The 23,785-nt window shown below is 41.1% G+C and overlaps 1 protein-coding gene across 2 annotated transcripts; it reads right to left on the minus strand.

Annotated features, from left to right (window-relative positions):
- Positions 1 to 233: 233 nt before the first annotated feature.
- On the minus strand, positions 234 to 23,516 carry polr1h (RNA polymerase I subunit H). 2 transcript variants are annotated; one of them, XM_074687538.1, is made up of 5 exons: positions 23,372 to 23,512; positions 2,273 to 2,392; positions 1,729 to 1,826; positions 1,485 to 1,594; positions 234 to 1,398 (listed from the first exon to the last, which is right to left on the minus strand). In XM_074687538.1, exons 2-5 carry the CDS (start codon positions 2,388 to 2,390, stop codon positions 1,374 to 1,376), a joined length of 351 nt encoding a protein of 116 aa, XP_074543639.1. In that variant the 5' UTR covers positions 2,391 to 2,392; positions 23,372 to 23,512; the 3' UTR covers positions 234 to 1,373. The 2 variants fall into 2 exon arrangements, with proteins under 2 accessions (XP_074543639.1, XP_074543638.1); XM_074687537.1 differs by having other exon boundaries at positions 236 to 1,398; positions 2,273 to 2,396; positions 23,372 to 23,516.
- Between the last annotated feature and the right edge of the window lie 269 nt (positions 23,517 to 23,785).

Genomic DNA, 23,785 nt, shown 5'->3' on the forward strand with positions numbered 1-23,785 from the left:
CACCTACACACCCACAGGGAGAACATGCAAACTCCACACAGAAAGACCCACGATAACTGAACCGGGATTTGAACTAGTGACCTTCCAGCTGTGAGGCAGCAGTGCAAACCACTGCTCCCTGCAGCACGGTCAAACAAATAACCTTGTTTCAAACTCCAGGACAAGACTTCAGTTAAAGCTTACAACAAACATTTAATCAAAGCTGAAACCTTCAACATTATATCCAGCAGAAACAGCCAACCAGGTACAGGTATCATATTCGTGTGACATTCAGCCAATCAAATCGTGTGGTGGGTGGGCCTTAAGGTGGATAGATTGACAGGCGCAAACTAGAGCCAGTCGGGCCGATTAATTGAGCCAATCATGCCTGTCACCGATTAATCAACATCGGCCAAAATGTAGCAAAATTTTGCTCCACAGAGATTCTGTCACTCCTGTTCTTGTGTGTCTGTGTGTTGGGCTGCACACTGCCCGAGTGCCCGCCCCCTCCGTCCACCATTATGTAATGTAAGACTATAGAACAGTGTTTTAACATCCTGTTAGTTGCTCATTGTGTGTTTACAGTTCGACTTTTTGATCTACTTACTGTGTTTATAGTTTGACTTCTTTATTATTGTGTTTACAGCTTGTTCTTATTTATCGTTGGTTTACACTACAGTTCTTATGTTGACAGTTTTATAATTCAAGTTCCTCGTTGTAATTTGATAGTGTTCTGTGTCCGTCTTGAATCATATGGGTATAGTAATAATTTGTGTTCACAGTATATATCCTGTGTATATCAATGAATTTATTATATATATCAGCCGATATATCAGATATCGGCTTTTTTTTGCCCCCAGTATCGGTATCAGCCCCAAAAACCCCAGATCGGTCAGGCTCCAGTGCAAACACAAGCACTTCTTCCTCAGCTCATTTTGTCAGCACTTTGTGACGATAAAGGACAGATAATGATCCAAACAGCAGCTGATGATCTGTCCAGAGGAACCTCGGTCTGATGACAAGAACTGTTTTTATTTGATGTCCTTACATTTTAATAATCCTACTTTAACACTGGATTAAACAGAATTCAGTTCTTCTTTAATACATTGAATGTTCACACAATAACATGTTTTAGATGGTAACGTTGCAAAGTTTATATTTTACTGTTGAATGTCCCCAGAGATATGAAGGAACCATTTCATGTTCAGCCCCAGCTTTCAGCCCCAGCACGGCTCTCTCCTTCAGGGTCAAACTTTCACGTTTCTGAGGAAGCTGAGCCAAACTGTGAGGGACAAAGAGTCTGAGCCCACCCTGTCCACAAAAAAGACACCAACACAGGGACGAGCGTCACAGAGGAACACACAGCGTGAACAGAGCCAAACAGAAGAACCGGGTCAGGAGTCCTCCTTCTCCTGAAACCTGAAACACAAACATCACAACAATGATCAGGAACACATCACACTGCAGCTCACACACACACATACACACACGGTGGTGTTGGTTACCTGCAGTGTATACAGGTGTAGAAGACAGTCTGTCCTTCATCAGCTGACCTCATCTGCCTTGTGTGATAAATCATCCCCTCTTTGTTACAGCGAGGGCAGCGCCTGTCAATCTACAGAGAGCAGGGCCACTCGTTAGAAACACACACACACACACACACACACACACACACACACACACACACACACACACACACACACACACACACACACACACACACACCAACAACAGCAAGTGTGTTCTTACCTCAGCTCCTTTCAGCACACAGTCATTGTCGTCCTGCAGAGACAACTGCTCCACGGGGTTAAAGACCACTGTTGAGCGGACCTCCAGACCCGAGAAGTCTGGAACACATGAACACACACACATGTGCATGTGCATGGGCACGCACACGCACGCACACACACACACACACACACACACACACACACACACACACACACACACACACACACACACACACACACACACACACACACACACATCAGGGGGGGATCTGTGCCATGATCTATAAAAAACTCATGACATCAGCGGAGTGCTAACAGTTGTTTGATTGATTCATCTTTTTCTCTAATGTTTGTTTGTTAGCACAGAGAGGTTCACAAACAGCTCTGAAAACACTAAAGAACCATGATCAGAGACCAAGGATGAAACTTGTTCTTGTTAGTGCTGGTTTTTTTTTTGCATTTGTTGTTTTGGTTGTTTTGCTGTTGTAATTTTTGTACATGTTGCTGTAGTTACTTTTGTTGCTGTTGTTGTGTTGTTATTTTTGTCCTGTTGTTGAGATTACCTATTGCAGGGATGGCAAAGGAGCAGCGAGGGCAGCGCACCACATCCTGAGCTCCAGGCAGAGGAAGGATGTTGCCACAGTCAGGACAGAAGTTTGGATCCCTCGAGGAACACGACATCTCTGTCTGGAGAGAAGAAAGAGTCTTGAGTCAGAACAGACAGTAAGACTTGCTTTTGAAAAAGAAACTTGGCATTGTAGAAAAAGCTGAATTGAATCTGAAACATGTATTGTCATTGTAAAATGTTGAATTGAAAAAGAAAAAAAGAAACCACAGACATCAAAAAAAGACACATTTTAAGGAATTTTTAATGTTATGATGTGTTTTTCAATGTCAATATTCAGATACGTTTTTACTTTTGATTTTTTGAGCATTACTGGTTTTCAGTTTCAATCCTTTTTTTTTCAGTTTCAACTTACTGGCAGTCTTTTGACATAGAGGGGAGGGGAGGGGAGGGGTGGGGGGCTGGGCTTGGAGCATGAGAACTCGCTTCCAGGTTTTCAGGAGAGGAGAGCAGCCTCTGTTGGTTACCAGCAACTTGCTGCCCCTGCTGCTGTGATCGTAAACTTGACAGTAATGGACGCAGGTTCACCTCAAACTCCCAAAGCGCCAGTTGGTCTGTTTCTCTGGGTCAGTATTTTCAGGGTCAGGCAGGGGCACTATTCTCTACGCTGCGCGGTGTCCTGCTGTCGTTCCTCTCTGCTATCTGCTGCTCGGTGTCTGTAATTGTAATGGTAATTTTATTGTCTTTGTTTTCACTGCTTGAGATGCCCCATATCCTGCTTCCTTGAGACACCCCATCTCCTGATTCTTCAATAAGCATCCAGACCCTTTTGTCTTGTGTCTAGATTTCTAACACCTTCAGCCCAACTTCTAGGCCTCTGATCTCAATGTGATTTCCTGTAGCAGACAGAGGGGTGTGAACAGTACCTTTTGGGGCGTTTCTCTCAAGCATAAATGTTGAGCTCGAACTAGGTTCGGGGTCTTTCTTCACTTTGACCGCTCGCGTGTTGACTGACCTTTTTCTTTGCAAAGGAAAATAAAACCTTGCTGGCCGGCAGAAGTCTCTATTTCATTCTTCACCAGAAACAGGAAAATTTCCACAACAATTTGGTGTCAGAAGTGGGATCCCTCAAGCAATCGTCTGGGACGGGACACGGACAGTGAACAGGCCATCCTGGAAGAAAAAAGATTTCCAGCCTCCAACCTCAAATCCTTTTAGAGAAGGGAGGACTGTCCGTGGACACCCCAGATCGTTGCTGCTGGGATTTTACGAGCGCAAGTTCAGCTAAATTTATCTGGTGAGCACTGAAATATTGGCTTTTAAATGATTTTAGTTTTGTTTTCTCTCTCTCTCTAAAAATTGGGTTTTTGAATTTGGCATAATAGTTTTCGTTTCTCATAATATCCACAATTTTTCTAAGCTACTCTCGCTTGTGGCTTAAAAATAAGGAAGTGAAAGCTACTCTCGCTTGTGGCTTGTTAAAAATAAGGAAGTGAAAGCTACTCTCGCTTGTGGCTTGTTAAAAATAAGGAAGTGAAAGCTACTCTCACTTGTGGCTTAAAAAAAATAAGGAAGTGTTTCGCTTTTCTATCGCTTGTAGCTTATAACGAAGCGGTCTGCATAGAGACGTCTGTGTTGAATTAGTCGTATACGGCCTCCACATTTGGAATGCGGAGTAAAATCCGTGAGGTTGGACCTCCGGTGGGACATATTGTGGATATTATGAGAAGGAAAAACGGGGATAAAAGTCTAAAATTTTTAGATGTCTAGACAACTGAGTTTGGATTCCCAATAGGGGGATCCCTCAGGTTAAAAAACACACCAAATTTAGAAGGAAACTTAAAGGAAACGAAAAGAAGAACGAAACAAAAAAAAATAAAATAAAAAAGGAAAAATAGAAAAGTTTGTCTAAAAAGAAAAAAAAATGGAATTGAATATTTGGAAGGTCAAAAAGAGAGTTCATGGACGCGGGAAGGAGATGCAAGTCATGAACTAGAAAAACACTGTAGAAACATGACTCTTTTCGTGTGGAAAAAATTGAAACCAGTGAAAATCAAAATTAACAAAAGCAAGGACACCAAACCTTGCAGATTGTCTCCTATATTTTTCACAGATGACCGCTTTGAAGCAGGATCCAGACCTCAACAGCAACCCATCTTTTCATCCTTCAGCTCCATCACTGCACAACTCTACAATACCCAAGGAGGGAAAAGAAACAGACTCAACAGACAACAAAAAAAAAGAAAAGAGGAAGACCTCAGATGAAGCTCATTCTGAAAGTCTGCTTCACCACCAACTCTACAGTTTGACCACAGAAACATCTCATCAACTCATGCAGACCAGTCGGACTCAAAATGGTTGAAGGTTGCTGGAGAAGGATGGACTCCAGCTGACAAGCCAAGCTAACTTGTGAGGTTGAAGGAGGTACTGCACCACACTCACACAAACATACTGAGCAGATTAATACACAGTCTATTGAGAGCTTAAGCAACAAACATATAGTTGCCCCAAAATTCGTCCAGCACACATCTAATCATTTCAAGAATTTTCGGCAACATACATTGACCATCGCAGAACGAAATTTTGTACTTTTGGTTTACTCCACAGACTGTGGGTAAAGCTTTAGAATTAACTAGAAAAACAGAACCTTTGCTAACTTGAGATTATGTGTACTCTGTTGATCAGCTTAGACAAACATTACCATCCCACTCAAGTGTGGGGGTGAGTTAACCATGAGTTTCAAACATGCATCGTTGCTCTGTGAAGTCTGACCCATCAACCTGATGGGTAGGGACTTGATGTGCAAATTTGGCATTTGTCTGATCTCAACCCTAGGAGGTGTCAAAGTTCACAGACTATCTGACCTGAAACCAAATCTCTCACACTCTTTTGTCTACCACACCCCGAACCTGATATACATATCAATGATTTGCAATCACTCGCTGCTTCTCCTGAGCTTCTCACAGAAGCTAGAAAAACAGTTTCAACAGCTGCAATAGATTTCATGACACCAGAGGACCTGCAGTGTACCTTTAATGTGTCACCAGGATCTGATGAACCATATGAGGAAAGTTGGGTGAGAGAAAGATTCAACAGACTTGATTTGTCACACTGTTATCGAACACAACAGATATGTCTTACACCAGTTTAATATGACATGTACACAATTAACTATTTGGTCCCACACATCACACATGCAACATCAGATAACCATAAAGGCTGGGGCCCATTATGACATCATGTACGCGCGTTTGCTAATGGCAAGAAACATCTGATCGATCTTTCATACATTGACACGGCAGTGCTGTTTTCAGTTTAACATCTGTTGTGCACACTCAGAGAAAATCCAGCTGGTACCTAAAGCACTTCTAAATCGTTCAATAACTTTTTTCATTTGTCTGAAAAATCAAGCTACAGTTATTGCAGCCCTACAGGAGGTCACTAAGACTCTGTAGGCTGTCAGTAAGTATGATGTCTGTCTCATGAAAAACTGTGAACCTTTTGTCATCACTCTAACAATTCAGAATTCTTCTTTCTAGGAAACTCAAATAGTGATGCCACTACAAAATGAGATGCATTCCAACCCAGTGTTCTGGATTCTTGATTCTTGATTAGCTTCGACTCCAATTTCTATTCCCAGCTCCTCACGGCAATACAGTCCTTTAACAACCAAAGGAAAGACGTGGAGATCCTATGAGGATGCAGTGTGAGAGGGACCAGATACAAACATCGCCTACCCAAAGTTTTCCTTACACACTTTGCAAAAATTGACACATGGATTGGGCCATGTGTCAAGAGGGGGAATACTGGGCGCCATCACTCAACAATGGTTCATCAAAAGGGTTTTTCAGTTTTATGAGCAGAATTTTTTTTTCTTTTCTTAATTGTGTTTGGTTTGTGAAACACAAAACACAGGTAAGAGCAAAAACCATCACACACACAGACACACACACATACATACACACGGACACACACGGACACACACGGACACACACGCACACACACACACACACACACACACACACACACACACACACACACACACACACACACACACACTACCACCACCACAACCACCACCACTAGACAGACCATTAGAACATTTGATTAGGATTTCATAGAACTGTCTTGTTTAGGATTTTGTTGATTCTGCAGTAACATAAATCAGTGAATTTCTTGCCAGTGACTTCAGTCAACATTATGCATACCATCCTGCCAGTGGAGGTGCTATGGAATAAGATAAGAGGCACTCTAAAATCTAATGGGGCCAAGTGTTGTTGAGGAAACAGGACTGCCATGGACAGAGGCTCTGTCTGTTGTTTTGATGCAAATGGGGATGAGGAGAAGGTCCAGAGTGAACATGAGTCCCTTTGAAATTCTTTTTGGCAGAACCCCCATCACTCGGAGTGAAGACTGCAACCAGGTCACTCCCCTCCACTGGCCTACCTGAGGGTGACATGATATAATACTGCAAAAACTTATCTTCTACTTTTTCTCAAATCTCCCAGCAGGTGAAGTAAGTCCTTCCACCACCAGTTTCCGCATCGCTCCATGGTTCCAGGCTGGTGACCGGGTGGTGTAAAGGACCTAAGACGGAAGGCCCATCCCAGATGCTCCTGACAACGCATGCTGCCATGAAGATCACTGAGGGGACCACGTGAATTCACACCAGCCACTGCAGGAAGGTTCCTGAGCCCACAGAGCAGACCAGACAACAGGAGGACCTTGCAGACCAGACGACAAGACCTTGCAGACCAGACAGAGGAGGACCTTGCAGACCAGACGACAGGAGGACCTTGCAGACCAGACCAGAGGAGGACAGACAGCGCAAGGAGGAACCAGCACATGAGAGCACAGCATAAGAAACAACCGTGAACTCACCAGACGACAACTAGACGAGAAGGATTGACAACAAAAACGTCTTCCCATTAAACTACACCACATACCACCTGATCTTCACCCTATAATTTTCAGCAATAATGATGGAAGCCTACACCTACAAACCTGCCAAGACTGTCCCTCTGACAAAAGGACAACATTTACCTACTTTACTGCTGAATCTGAAATTGGGCAATCGAGTCCAATTTGTGCATATTTTGCCAAATATGACAAGTACCAATGCAGAGACCCCTGTGGCCCACACGATTGGAACCTGATTGTGGCTGCTACTGACAAAACCCTTGTTCCAAACAGAGACCCCGTATCACAGCAGCAAAACTTCCAACTTCCAACTTCCAATGGAGCCAGATCACCATCTCTAATGTGACATCCACTGATGCAGGCCCATATTCGTGTGAAATTGAATATCCAAACCCTGATATGTATAGACAACACAGACTCATAGTCAATGAGCCACCAAACTCATATGACACTTCACTGAACATGCTGTCAAATGTTAAGACAGTCTCAACAGCCTCTGAGACAGAAGACGACCACCTCGTTTCTACAAACATTGCTGATCACAAGGACGATATACTGCAACAAGCCCTCAGACAATGCAATAACAACAACACATGCTCTAACTCTATGAGTCAAAGATTCCTGGTGACAGTTGGGTGTTGCTGGAAAACAAGTCAGAAACAATATTGTTGTTGCTCCACATCCAAATATAATCTTTTTTTGATTCTCATTCAACCCCTAGTAATATGGTCTTTGAAGTTCCTCCACAGCATACAGACACTTGTGTTTATTCATCAACATCATCATGTCCTTTGTTTCTAGACTAGACAATTTGCCAAACTAGAATGTTTGTGACTACCACAGCTGTGACTGTAGTTTTATGTAAATGTTAACAATGCAGATCAAAATTCATTTTTCATTTCACATTCCTGAACCCCATCATTGCCCCAGCTCTGACTCTGATGATGACATTTTGTACATGATGCTTTTTGAATTTTTGATTGGTGTTTAGTTTAGTTTAGTTAAGTTTTCTTTTTTATCAATTCCTTTGCTTCTTTTTATTTTATTTTATTTTATTTTGTTTTATTTTTTTCCCTCTGGTTGTGTTCAACTGATTAATGAATAATCAAAAGGGGGAATTGTAATGGTAATTTTATTGTCTTTGTTTTCACTGCTTGAGATGCCCCATATCCTGCTTCCTTGAGACACCCCATCTCCTGATTCTTCAATAAGCATCCAGACCCTTTTGTCTTGTGTCTAGATTTCTAACACCTTCAGCCCAACTTCTAGGCCTCTGATCTCAATGTGATTTCCTGTAGCAGACAGAGGGGTGTGAACAGTACCTTTTGGGGCGTTTCTCTCAAGCATAAATGTTGAGCTCGAACTAGGTTCGGGGTCTTTCTTCACTTTGACCGCTCGCGTGTTGACTGACCTTTTTCTTTGCAAAGGAAAATAAAACCTTGCTGGCCGGCAGAAGTCTCTATTTCATTCTTCACCAGAAACAGGAAAATTTCCACAACATAATGTAGTTGTGCACACCAGTTTCCAATGAACTGATAAGGGGGGATACTTCAGGGCCAGTTAGAAAAGCCATTACGTACACACACTTCATAAACCACCACATGCAATTAAAAAAATAAAAGACTGACCCTGTCAAACACACAGATCCCGATGACTGTCATTTAGGCTCCTGTTTGGCGGCTGCTCCTACTGTCAGTCGCGCCTGTGACTGTTGAAGAGCTGACTGTACCTGGCGTACTACCGGTAAACATCAGGGAGGGTTGCTTTATCATTTCACCTTTAATCCTGACTGGGAAATTTAAGAGTTCCCCCTCATGTCCGAAAAGACTCATTAACTTGGTCATATTGTTGTAGCTACAGACTTGAATTGGCATCCACAGTATTTTTTTACATGTTACACATAAAAAATGCAAATATAAATGTAAAAAGGCAGAAAGAAGGACCAGCAAATGTGGGAACCATGATTTCCCGTCACACCCTAAATGCATCACAACACAGCACAGCATGTTGACGCTTCAAAACACAAAACATGGGCTGTGTCCGAAATGGCATACTAATGTACTACATCAGGGATGTCCAACTCGTGCCATGGAGGGCCAAGAGGCTGCAGGTTTTCTTTCCAACCAAGAACTCCACCAGCTGATTCCACTGATTAGCCCCTGCTCTCTGGTTGAAGGTGAGGTAATCAGTGGAATCAGCTGGTGGAGTTTCTGGTTGGAAAGAAAACCTGCAGCCTCTTGGCCCTTCCATGGCACGAGTTGGACATCCCTGTACTACATACTACATGGTCGTTGTGTATATACTGTATACTACATACTATAAGTATGATTAGAGTGCCAACCGTTTACACTGTAGTATACTACTCGGTTTCCCATGATGCATTTCAAAACCTCTGACGACAAAAATTGGAAGTCTATGGAAGCACACCAGGTTACCAAATATCGTATCGTAAATATGATGATTCGCCACATTTGAAAGTTTTAACAACATTTTAGGCGAGAAAGTCACCATGTAGAATACCAAAATGTGGTCATTTGGGCCATAAAATGCACGGATACAAATTTTATTTTGACATTTCAGACATTCTGTAAAGAGCGCCAATATGCTATCAAAGAAACTTCCGGTCGGCTCCAAAACAAGAGCCCAATTTACAAAAGCGTTAAAAGAACTTAAGGGAGATAATGAAGGGTGCTTTTATTTTGAAAACGGGAAGTTCGCTAGTGGATGATTTTTAGCTAACACCGGCCTCAAGACGAATTCATCTCTCTTCAAAAAATTAAAAAATGTTTACTGCTCGTAGACACCGAAGACGATCCGTCCGTCGCCTCAGGCACTTTATTTCTTTGTACTTACGTTTAGGTTTCCCTGTGGAGCTAAGTCCATTTTAGTTGCTTCTCATCTTGTCATCTCATTCACTATTTATGTTTATAAATACGGGGCTCGCAATGCATTATGGGGCGTGTCAGTGCGACTAGTATGCCCACCTCCCATACTTACAATTTTTACCGATATAGTATACATCCGGGTATTTCTCGCGCACACAATCTTTTCATACTATTTCATGTGAACGCACTACATACTATTTTTGACGTCATACTTAGTATGAGTAGTACGTTAGTATGCCATTTCGAACACAGCCATGGAGTCGACTGTGTGGGACTTCTCTAAAGTTTCTGAAGAAGACAGTTATTCCAGGAAAGTTCCATGTGGGGGAAAAGGGAGCAGCTTCATTACTTTAAACCTAATCAGTCAGCTGAAACGTAACCATCGCTTCAACAGAGTTTTGAAAGCATGAGGACACCCGGGATGCTAAAGACGCTAATAACGCAAAGCCGACCGCAACGAAGCCACTGGGACTTACACTAGGGTGACCAAGCATCCTCTTTTGCCCGGACATGTCCACTTTTTACGTCCTGTCCGGGGTGTCCGGGCGGGTTTAATAAATTCACGAAAATGTCCGGTGTTCACTGTTTTTCATAGGACCATTACACGCGTACGTAAATTGACCGGCACTTGCAAACAATACTATGATGCGCATCACTTACCAAGAGGCTGCCTTGTGGGCAGGTCTGCTCTGCGCGTGCACACACATAGAGAGTGAGAGGGTCAGAGAGAAGGCGAGAGAGAGAGAGAGAGACATAGAGGGAGAGCGGAGAAGACAGGGGGCTGTTTAGACAGCGGAGCTGTATTGCACGGAAGATGTCTAAGCGTAAGTGCAGCTTCACAGATGAACTGCAAAAAATGTTTCCGACATACCATCCCGGTCGGGACAAGTGGGAGGCGGAGTGAACCGTGTGCAAAGCTGGCACATATCTCTCAGTGTCCAATAAAGGTGCTGGAGATCTCAAAGTTCACATGGACACCGAAAAACATAAAAAAGTTGTGCGAGGTGGAGTTCTTCTGCAAAGTTGACTGAGTTCTTTGTTAGACCTGGGCAAACAGAGGTTGCTGTAAATGCAGCGGAGGGTGCAATGGCATTTCATATTGTAAAACACCACAACAGCTACAGGTCCATGGATTGCACCAGTGCCTTGCTAAAAAAAGACATTTCCTGACTCTGACATTGCTAAAAAGTTTAGTAGTGCTCGCACCAAGACTGAAGCCATTGTCAATGGTGTTATTAGGGATGGGTACCTTTCACATTTGAAACGATATGGTACCAATGCCCGGTACCTGGCAATTGGTACCAATGCTCAACGGTACAAATTTTCGGTACTGTTTTGTAGTTATGTAGTAAAAAATATCATTTTTTTAAACAATATTATATATATTTTCAATTTAACATATATATCCTTCAGTATAAACCCTTGCAATGCTGTGTTCATGTCCACCATGGAAAATCGACTATTCTTTCACTTCCTCACAGTCACAAGGATGTGTTCAGGTACCTAAACGTGGTACCTTTTGATTTTACATGAATCGGTACTTGGTACTTTTGACAGAATTCGGTCAGTACCTTTTGAAGTACCTGATTCGGTACCCATCCCTAGGTGTTATAGCCCCCCATTCAGTTGAAGTCACTCATGAAGCACTCAAAAAAATCCAGTACTGTGGTGTTTCTACAAACGGGAGTAACCACGGGGCGGTGAAAATATTAAGAATATAAGAAGCCTGTCTGAATTTGTGCCTCGAGGCCAGTGCCGTTGTCCTCTTTTTTGGAAATCAAAATATGGTCACCCTAACTTACACACTTTTGAAAAATCCAATAAATTTGCCAGACATGACCCACAGGCTAAGGTAATTTAATTTTTAATTTGTTTTGAATACAGTGTCAGGTCAGAACATGTGCCATCTTTATAGGCACGAACAAAACACTGAATGAAAATCATCATCTCCAGCTCACATGCTCTCACACTGAGTGAGATCGTACACACACCTCCGCCCCTCCCTCCTGCTGCTCTCTGACTCTGACCCGCTCACAGCTGTCATGATGCCTACATACTGACGGTCACAAACACAAACATCTGCACTGAACACAGAACTAACGGCAGAGCTGTTACAGTATGAACAGCAGAGTCCGTACGTGTAGGTGAGGGAGGTGCGTTGTTATGATAAAGTGACATGTTTTTTAAAGGTAGTATACTATAGTATAGTATATGGTATAAAGGTGTTTCCATTGCGTATTTTGTGATAAACTCCTCTGAAAAAATCACCTCATGAGAGCATAAAAACTTTTTATCCAAATTTGAGAGGTTTTGCGAAATTTTGGTGTCTCTATTGTTAATTTTTTATGCCATTTAAGTTGCAGAAAAAATAAGTGAACCTCATTTACTGTAGTGAAAAGATATTCATTTGAATCAAACCAGAAGCCAGAGTCCTTTAAGATAGATAGATAGATAGATAGATAGATAGATAGATAGATAGATAGATAGATAGATAGATAGATAGACAGACAGACAGACAGGCAGACAGGCAGACAGACAGGAACTTCATTAATCCCTCAGGAAGGTTACCCCAGGGAATTCAGATTCCAGCAGCAGTTGCACCAAAGAATAGAACCAGCACACAAGTAGAAAAAAATATATTTAGGATTAGGGCTGGGCGGTATCACGATATATATATCGTCTGGACGATAGAAAATGTATATTGTTTAATGGGAAATTTAACCGTTTATATCGTGGTGTCGCAAAAACACGCTTTACGGCAGTATTATACGTCACCGACGCGCCTTACAGCAAGCCCAGGCACGCGGATAAAATATACATAGCCATGGAGGAAGACGGTGGAAGCCACACAGATGAACAAGTTACTTCTCAAGCTAAACAACATCAAGATGACGAACAACCAGCCCAAACCGACGAGCTTGTACCTTAAAGAAAGGGAACTTCTGTTATCTGGCGGTGGTTTGGATATAAAAAGACAGACAAGGATCAGACTACTGCACTTTGTAAAGTATGCCGCTGCCCGGTCCCAACAACAGACTCGAACACGAGTAACTTTTTTATCACCTGAAAAAGAATCACGAAAAAGAATACAGAGAGAGTCAACGAGAAAAAGCAGCAAAGCTGGGTCGAGTGATGTTGACGTTAAGAAGAAACTCCAGACGCAGACATTGCAGCAGGCTTTTACCCACGGCACACCATACAGCCATACCTCCCGCAGATGGAAGGAAATAACCATGGCCGTTGCCAAGCACATTTGTAAAGATATGATTCCAATATACACGGTCGAGAAACGGGGTTTATTGAGTTGGTGCAGACACTCGATCCTAGATATGAAATGCCCAGCCGAAAACACATCAGTAGCGTTGTGGTACCTGCTTTATATGATGAGTGCCGAGCAAAAGTGGAGGAAGAAATACACAAGGGGATGTTTTACGCCATAGCAACAGACATGTGGTCGAGCCGAATGACGCACCCATATATGAGCCTTACGATTCACTTCATCGACGAAGCCTGGAACCTCCGCAGTCGGTGTTTACAGACAAGTTACTTTCCCGAAGACCACACTGCAGTCGAGATAGCCAGAGGTCTCAGTGAAGCTCTTGAGTCGTGGGGACTGCATGAGGATCGCCTCGTATGTGTGACAACAGACAACGCCAGCAACAACATCCTTGCCCTTCAGCTGATGAATGAAACTACACGTCTGCAGTGCTTCGGCCACCGCTTACATCTAGCCATTGCTGAGTAACTTTAAATCGATCTAAAATGCAGATACATTTTTGTTTTGTTTTCATTTCCATAATATCATTCATTGTTCAGGTGTATGTTTGTATGTGATGTTGCTCTGCTTTTTAAATTATTTATAGGCATTTTATCAACACAAGAGCTGTAATGTTATGTTTTGTATAATTGAAATTGCCTATACATACATTGTTTTAACTTGTTTTAGACCTGGACTCTGCCCTTGTATGTAATAGTTTCTGAGAATTTAAAAGTAAGTTATAAGCTAAAAATACTAAATACTCTGAGTATTCTGTATTTTTAGCTTTAAACTGGTTTACTCCTCCATCCTTTGATCCATCATTTTGTGTAATTGTGTCAGTGTGAATCTCTTATACATAATAAATATATATTATGAATAAATAAATTCATAACATGTAATTAATAAATTTCATTGTCTTGTATACAGAGTAATTTATAAAGATAATTAGTTTCAAAATTAAAAAAATACTAATAAATAATTTTACTTCTACTTTATTTCCACAGGGAAGGGTGTGAAACAACGTGAGGTGGAGAGAGCAGTTGGCGTCTGCAGGAAGATTGTGGCGGCCTTCTCCAATTCATGGAAGAGAAGACGGGCACTTGCAGAAGCTCAATCAACGCAAAATCCACCCTTGCCCCATCATCAGCTGATCACAGAAACCCCTACAAGGTGGGGCTCTACGCAAGCAATGGTTGAAAGGGTGATCGAGCAGGAGAAAGCTATCTCACAGGTTCTCCGCGTCGACAAGAAAACTCGCCACCTGGTCCCAACTTGGTAGGACATGGACGTTCTGGAATCCATGAACAAGGCACTGAGTCCTCTCAAGGAGTTTACTGATGCCTTGTCAGGGGAGCTCTACCCAAGTGTTTCCTACTTGAAACCCGTCCTCCATCTGTTTAACAACCAGATACTCAAGCATCAGGATGGCGACACTGAGCTCACCATGACCATCAAAGAGGAAATACTAAAATACCTAAATGAGAAGTATGATGACCAGAAAACCCAGGAGCTACTTGACATGGCCTCTTTGGTTGACCCCAGGTTCAAAACCACATACATCAAAAAAGAGAGGGTGGACTACATCAAGCTAAGAGCTGCTACAGAGATGCAGAAGCTGGTGGCCGAACAAGCAGAGCCAGAGGCAGTCCCCCTTTCATCAGCTGCCACTGCCAGAGATCAGGAAGAGCCAGAGGAGGTTCCTGCTAAAAAGAAAAGGAAGAGTTTGAGCAGCTACTTTAAAACAGCAGCAAAGCCAAGCCAAGATACCCCTCAGCCAAGCAGAGAATCCATTGAAAATGAGCTCAGCTTGTATCTCTTAGTGGACGCTGGTCCAGACACAGATCCACTGGACTGGTGGAAAGAGAATGAGGGATGTTTTCCCCATGTGGCCAAGTTAGCGAGGAAATATCTTTGCATCCCTGCCACAAGTTCCCCATCCGAGCGGGCTTTCAGTGCAAGTGGGAACATTGTGTCATGCCAGAGGTCATCTCTGAAACCAGCAAGAGTTGACCAGCTTGTATTCCTAGCACTCAACCTGTAGAGGCCTGAGGTTTGGCAAATGTTTGCATGTTTTCACATGCTACTTAGTTTTGTTTTCGTATATATATTATACATTTCTTTACTGTGATCCTTTTGCAGCTGCACTTTAACCTGGAAGGGGTCCATTTTTGCAGTTTACATTTTGTAACATTTACTTTAGGTAGGCCAGTATTCTTTGTTTGCTGCTACTGTTCAAACTTGAAGGAGTGATTTTTTTTTTCACTTGCTAGATTTTGTATAACTATATTGTAAGCCTGATTTTATTGCTGCACTTTAAACTTTTACGTTTACATTTGGTAATTGAAATATTTTGTTTACCTATTATACCTCATGTTATATTTGTATAATACACTGTGATCTTTTGCAGATACACTTAAACTTGTAAGGGTTCCGTGTTTACATTTGGTATTTTGTAACATTTATTTATTGTTTGCAGCTACCTTTCAACCTTGAAGGAGTAATTTTCTTTTATCACTTGTTAGATTTTTGTATGATTATATTGTGAGCCTGATTTTATTGCTGCACTTTAAACTTGTTTTAAGAGAGAACTCAGAATACTTTGATGCAACGTACACAATGCTGAAAAGTCTGGGTGGTGTACTGTTTAAGAAGCACACTACTGCTACCTGTTGAATGCAGTTAATGACATGTTAACATGACCAACAAACATTTTGTGTAATACATGCTTGGAAAAAAAGTTCTAAATAAAACAAATGCACATATATAAACAAATACCTACTTCCTTTATTTATTGAGTATGTTATTTCAAACTTCATTTCCACATTGCAATTTTATATAAACTGTTCATTCATTGAATTTACCAAAAATGTGCTATATCGTGATGTATATCGTATCATGATATAAAATGAGCTATATCAGGATATAAAATTTTGGTCATATCGCCCAGCCCTATTTAGGATACAACCTCAAGTTATATACAAGCATAATACTGTACACAGAAGCTACAATTATAATAGTACTTTGGTTTTGTTTATAGAATTGACGTCATGATCTTAGGTTTATAAATAAATATTTGAAAGTGTGTGTTATCGGTATTGGTATCGGCCTGTAGAAGCTGAACGTTATCTGTTATCGGTATTGGTTCAAGAAAAAAGTTATCGTGCATCCCCAATACATATATTAGGCTTTACACCGATCATATCGGCTATATCGGATCGGCCGATATTTGGCATTTTTTGTAATGATCGGGATCGGGCGTCATGTCATAAATCACCGATCAGTCAATGACGTCATGGTCGTGTTTAAACTGTCTCATTTACTCCGAACTAGTTTCACAGCATCAACATGTTTATTTGTTTGTATCCAAGAGCAAATGATAAATGATTAAAAAAATGTTAATTTCATGGATGTATATGAATGTTTTGAGGCAACTTCATTCTATTTGCACCAGGGCTGCGCATCGATAACCAGTTCTAATTTGGAACCGGGTCCGCAGTTAACCAATTCCTTGGAATTGCTAGTAAAACTCCATTTCGGTTCCCCTATCGATTCCTCCCGGGGTGTGATAACACAGCAAACGAATCACCCCACGAGCAATGCACGGTGACGTCGTTCCATGTGCTTTTTGTTGTTGCTGCTAGACCTCTCAGTTGCAGAGATGTAGCCGGCTTGCGCTAAACGGTCCAAGGTGTGGCTATATTTCACAAAAAAAAAGACGATGCGGGAATTAGGCTTGTAGTTCTCAAGACCAGTCTTGGTCTCGAGACCACTTTTTCGTGGTCTCAGTCTTGTCACAGCCTCGACAGTCTTTGGTCTCGGTCTTGTCTTGGTCTCGGGGTCTCTCGTTCTGGATGGGTCTGTTTGTGACTGTGGAGAAGCAGACGGGACGCAGATGGGCGATCCACATCAATTTAACTGGAGAGAGAGAGAGACAGAGACGCGTTGCATGCTTGGGGAGTTATTTGACTCTTACCTGAGGAAAGTAAAGTCCCATTTTTCATTGTAACTCCCTCTAATCCACAAGTTGAACCCTCAGTTCAGCATAAATCTATCTTTTGATGAGCGAAGCAACATAACGTACCTGCAGAGAGATTTGCGCTGACATGCAGGGGTGTGTCCACATAATTTTGAGAATTGATAAGGAATTGGATCAATAAGCAGGGATTGATAAGGCATTGGAATCGTTAAAACCTTATCAATACACAGCCCTAATTTGCACTAGTTACAGTCTGTGACTGTTAATTTAATTGATATGCTGCAGTATGTTTGAGGCAGCATTACTGTCCTTAATTTGCAGTATTTACTTGTTACAGGAAAGTAATTAATTACAATAAAGTAATTTAATTACTATAAGTTGGGCTAATTATTTTTGTCTTGGGTTATATTTTTGATTGTCCAGACTGAACTTAACTGAACTTGTCAGTCCTTTAATGCCCTCTAGAGGTCATTGATGTTTAACCCATGTATCTCAGTCAGATTGGGGCATGGAAAGACTGATACTCAGGAAACAGCATAAGTATATATGTACATAAACAAGTAGTTTAAATATTGCTCCTCACGTGATCGGATCGGTGATCGGTTATCGATTTATTTATACTCACTGATCGGTGATCGGCCCAAAAATTGTGATCGTGTAAAGCCTAATATATATATATATATATATATATATATATATATATATATATATATATATATATATATATATATATATATATATATATATATATATATTTGACCCTGTTCTGCTCTGGTCTTTAGTTTTGACCCTGTTCTGCTCTGGTCTTTAGTTTTGACCCTGTTCCTCAGAGCTGCTTCTAGGGGTATTGCACAAAAGTTGGATAAAGACATCCAGGATAAATGAGCAGGAGCAGCTTCTCTAAGCCTTGTTGGCCCTTTCTTGGACTAACTGGCAGCACGTTTGCCAAACCAAGATGAAATGGCTTAGTCAAGCCAGGTGAGGATTGTTGGGGTAAGTGCGTGTTCATGGCTCTCAAGTAGACCATGAGATTGATCACAGAATCACTGATGGAAAATGGAGCTGGGACGCGTGTTGTTCTCCACACAGCTTCACAAAAGAGCTGTTTCTTTAGCAATTTGAGGAAACTAGAGACATAAAATTAAAAAAAGGCAACATCAACGCTGGTTATGTGGAGAGCAAGAAAGCCTAGCAAACAAAACTGGACTGACTTGATGTGTTAGTCGCCAAAAAAATAAATAGTCATATTTTTTGTTTGCCTAAATGTATCCATAGAAGTGCATGTTACTCAGGTTATGTAGGATATAACTTAAAGTTAAAAGAACATATCTACTTTGTGTCAGTTTTATCTGTTGAATCATTTTTTTCCCATTTTGTGTTCTTTTTCATCCATCCTCCTGCTTAAAGACCAAACGGTCAGAAAAGGACCTGGCAGAAGGTGAAGACTGAATATAAAAATAATCTGCTGTGTGGTAAGTTACCTTAGTGTAGTAGAAAGAGCATTTATCAAATGAAGTGGAAGATTTGATGACTGCTGAATTTGAATTTCTGTACGATTTTAGGGGTCAAGAAAAAAAAAAAAGAAAAAAAACAGCCAGGACCCCACAGATGAGAAGATACTGTCACTGGATTCCAGAGCGCTTGAGTTATCATGTCAAATTTATAGAGATATACTGCTTATTTAGTCTGAATTTATGAGAAAGTCAATGATGTGCTGAAACCAAGAGGAAGAAGCTAAAGAAACTAGAGATCCAGAAATGGGCACAGGCGGTGAGTAATGCAGGGCATGCTGTAACTATGTTTATGACTGAGTGTATTAATCCTTGTGACTTTTGCTCTCCAGGCTCAAGCTGAGAAGTCTCAGTTTTATCGCAAATAAACTGGAAAGCTAACAGGACAATCATTGTGTCTATTTATTGTAGGCTATAATGAATGTGGGTTTACAGCTGATTTAGAACTCTGAATACAGGGTGTCCTACCATAGGCGTTGCCTGGCCTGGACATCCAGGGCTTCAGCCCCGGATAATTCACTGGCTCAGTCAGTCTCCTCCACCTGCGCTCTGTCCTGTTCTGAAGAGAGAGCGCTGTGGCGTACATGCGCACGTGAAGCGTCTGTTTGCATGAAGCGCGGTCTCATCAGAGTCAGCAAAATGAGACAGAGCGCACTGTTACAAGTTTTAGGCACTTTTAGACTTCAAGTCATTTTGGCCCATCACAGCCCTCTAACACCCCCGCTTTGTTAAAATGATTATTGAGAGGTGAGCTCTCGGTGATCATAAGTCATGGATCACACGCTCTGTCCGTGTGCTTGTGCTCGTGCATTTAGTAAACCGTGCCAAAGCAGAGAAGTGAATCATGCTTAAGCACGGCACGGTTGCGGTAGCACTGGCTATTCCAAACATGCTTTAGGGCTGAAGTCTGCTTAAAACACCTTAAACCCCCCAAACACTCTCTGAGCGTTTTTTGCTTCTGTCATATTTTTACTCACTGTGGTTTCATTTTCCTCTGTGAAGAGCAGCACCTCTATTCATTCAGGACAACCAAGGCTTTAGGCTGCTGAAACTCAATATGTCTGTATGCAGTGTAACAAAATGTAAAAGCTGTAATTCACTTGAAAAAAGAGAAACAAAAATTATTTTTCTGATTTTCTGACTTTAAATCTTTTTTAGAAATAAGGTGGGAGTATATACAACACACTTTAAGGTACCCTGAGGCATAAGGAACACAGGAAAAAAGTGTTGTGGTTCTATCGTTACAGAATCTACACATTCTGGTACCTAAGATGAGTTGATTTGAATTTTAGGCTGGGTTTTTGCTTCTGTCACATTTTTACTCACTGTGGACTCGTTTTTCACTGCAACATGAAGTTCTACCCTTCCATGAGGTCAGGAGAACCAGGGCGAAAGACAGATGTGACTCCACAATGTAGATCAGAGCATGTTGAGCATATCAGGGCTAACCACAGGATGAATCAACTTTTTAACCAGTGCAAGAGTTTAACTCATCAACTCATCAAGTTTAACTCCAACCAGGAGAGAGAGGGGTGGGTGGTTTTTGAGTTTTCGATAAAACGTCCAAGTACAGGACTTGATTTGACTCAGAAAAATATTAGAGCAAACTTAAGTAGGGGGATAATCAGGAGAAATCACAAGCTGGGAGACCAGCTGGAGAAAGAGTTAAACTCTCCCTCCATATTCAGGAGTGTTGGCAGCCAGTCAGCACTCCTGATCGGTAAAAGTAAAGAGTTAATGTATGACACAGATTGATAAAGACACAAACTAAAGACATTTTCTCTTTCATTTTAGGTTATTTTAGAAAGTTTTGTAAAATCACTGAAGAATTTTAGTCATTCTTTTATGTAAAGCCTTGTTTTTATTTTTTCCAACAAAAATGTTCTTGTTAACTATTATAACCCTGGTATGTTAACACAGGCATGTCTGTAGTTATTCTTAGCTTTAATTTAAGAAGCATTTTTTCTTTTTTTAAAGTTACATTAAAGATACAACATGTTTTGTCAAGTAGTGCTTCTTGCAGTCACTTCATATTTCCAGTAAAATATTTAGGAAAATGATATCTAGAGTTACTGCACCCAAATAAATAAATAAATAAATAAATAAAGAAGTAAATAAAGAGTGGGACCAAATCATGTGCTGGTGTGACCAACTGAGAAAGGTGGTGGCACCAGTGCTACCAGTGTAAAAGTGAGTGTAGAGCCCTGATTTAAAATAAGCCTAACAGCAGAGTTGCTACAATATATTAAAAGAAAAAAATGTGTTTTAATAATCATCACTATTGATCTTTTGAGTGTTTTTGTTAATGTATTCTTTTTTTGTATTGTTACATTTTTATTTAAACATTCCACTTGGGAGCATTTTTACTCAATCACTCTCACTCACAGTTTGTGAGAGAAGTTTAATACTACAGTATACTTATTCACTTACTGTAGTAAGTATAATAAATTTTAAATAAATCTTATTTTAAATCTTAAACAATTTTACTCATATGTTGTGCTTTTTGGGGGGAATTATGTCTCCTGATATATTCTGTGGGCATCATCACTCAACATTTTTAATGGCCTGGCGTGTAAAACAAAACAAAACAAAAGCAAATTAAAATAGCAGATCATGTAACCTCTAACACTTTTTTTTTAAATGAGGGGGAATATGACTGGGCTTCAGTCAAAATATTTACAAGAAATCTATTTTTGGCTTTAATTCCTGTGTTATCTATATGTGCATCATCCTGAACTATCAGTACAATATAATTTAATTTTGACACATTCTTAAGAACATGTTGGCTGTACCAGGCTGTAGACAAGATGAAACAGGGCTAAAGGAAGCATAGAGATGGACCATTTGTCCCGGGGTAACATCCCCTAAAATTCCCTATAGGATCTGGGCTCAGCCCCCCAATGTTCTCAGTCCCAAGAAACGCCCCTGTGTACTACCAATGCTAAACAAAATGTATACACAGAAAAAGTACCACACAAGATCCAACATTCTAAATTAATCACTTACACCCAGAAAAAATGGCAATAAACCCTAAACCTTAAAAGTAATCTAATTGACTGCAGTGAGACACACATTAATTAATTAATCAAATTGACTGAAATTCAACTTGCAGTTTTTATTAGTTTTGCAAAATAACACAAGGCCTGACAGCAATGAGGCCAAATGAATGAAGGAAAGATTGTTGAAGTTAAAAAATATAGTCTGAGTGAAATAGAACCCTTACATCTACATGAATAGTCAGCACTTTGTCTAATTTTAGTAGACAATTAATTCAAAATGATCTGTCGGTGTCATTGCAGTTTAAATGTTTGAGAAGTGACATATATATATATATATATATTCTCTCTTTTTAATCACCTTGTTCTCATTCCATATGCTTTGGGTTTTTTGTTTTTTGTATTTTTGCATTGTGTGGTATTGTAGGCTTCCTGTTTGAGTAAGGTTTTATGTTTGTATCTTTTTGAACCTTTCAGTGTTGGTGTTGTTCTCATAAGGAAAGGAAAGTAGACCGTCTGGTAGGGATGTTTCAAGGTGGCGTCTACGCTCACCCAAGTGTTTTATTCCTCAGATACTCCACATCATGCCTAATAACTCTTGGGGGTGAGGAGGGTAGAAATCCTGGCAGGCCGAGCCTGCATGAAACCTACCCCTCAGCTAACTCTTTAAAGAAAAGAGGGAAGTTTTCATTCTCCTCTAGAGTTATTAGGCATCAATGTGGAGTATCTGAGGAATAAAACACTTGGGTGTAGGACACAGACAAGGCTAATGTGAGGGGGGTAGAAATGGCAGGCCAAGCCAGTATTCACATGAAAAATCATTAAACCATATTTGATATGCGTCCGTAGAAGTTAGTAAGTGCAAGCGCTCCAAAGTTACTTTTGTGGTGCAGACGCGCTCCTGTGAGAGCGCAGGCGAGCCCTATTAAATCCATATTAATGCTTCCATGCGCGTCTGCTGCCGTGGTTTGTGAGCGAAGACGCCTTCCAATTTGTTGTCGTATCCGCTGCAGTCATCACCCAGAGCAGGCACGTCCCCGCGGAGGGGGTAGGAATACTGGCGGGGGTAGCTGCCTTGGCACAACACCGGCAAATGAAATGACTACAGTTCTAACATTTGGATAGGGGATGGTTGAATGATGTAACATGAAGAAAAGCCATGAAAACGCTGTAAAACACACTCGTTTCTCATAGTACTGACAGCAGAGCCACCTCAGGGTTAATCTGATCCTGTTTTTTAGCCTGGTCTGGAGCAGGCTAGCTGCAGAGAATAAATCACCGCGGTTACTTGTCCAGGATAAGCTTGGCATGCTTTCGTGCAACCAACTTGAAGCTAAGTTCATCCAGGATAACCAATATTTACAGGCTTAATCCCTTTACCTGGTTTTGTGCAATACTCCTCTGGTCTCAGTTCTGACCCTGTTCTTCGGGGCTACACTGGTCTTGAGGCATACGTCTCTCAGGTGGACCTCAAACTCTCCTATGAGAATCGTCCGGAAAGTTTCCCACAGCAGACTGACCCTGACTCTAGCTCACTGAAGAACACTTACCCAGTTCGTGCGTGATTCGGTCAGGTAAACTGAAGTAATCCTCTGTGGTGTTTGTTGTTGTGAAGCCGCGTGGACTCCACACACCGGGAACTCTTCCTGCTCCTCCACGTCGCGAGTCGTGACCTCATCTGTGTGCGACTGGGCTGATCAGACAGGATATTATTTTTCTCTCTTAATTAAAATAACCTGTTTAAAAGCATAGCGAAATCATTTTCTTTTCTTTTCTTTTTTTTCTCATGAGCATTACGGTGGGGGAGGGATATATCCCGGAAGTGCTTTGGAAGCAGATTAGACAGTTTTTTTCAGTAATAATAAGAATAATAATAATAATAAGCATTATTAATACGACATGTTTGTACGTTGACAATAAAAGAAGCTGCATGAAAATCGGTTATGAATGAGGAAGTTGTGATT

This window comes from Halichoeres trimaculatus, unplaced genomic scaffold (assembly GCF_033239565.1).
Source record: "Halichoeres trimaculatus isolate MK-OKI-2021-1 unplaced genomic scaffold, fHalTri1.1 fHalTri1_scaffold_14, whole genome shotgun sequence".
In the NCBI taxonomy this organism is placed as follows: domain Eukaryota; kingdom Metazoa; phylum Chordata; class Actinopteri; order Labriformes; family Labridae; genus Halichoeres; species Halichoeres trimaculatus.

Excerpts from the sequence above, each read along its gene's own strand:
- polr1h (XM_074687538.1), bottom strand. The coding sequence starts at position 2,390 with ATGTCGTGTTCCTCGAGGGATCCAAACTTCTGTCCTGACTGTGGCAAC. Across the intron at positions 1,595-1,728 it reads GTGTGCTGAAAGGAGCTGAG|ATTGACAGGCGCTGCCCTCG; the intron begins GTAAGAACACAC and ends TGCTCTCTGTAG. Across the intron at positions 1,399-1,484 it reads TACACCTGTATACACTGCAG|GTTTCAGGAGAAGGAGGACT; the intron begins GTAACCAACACC and ends TTTGTGTTTCAG.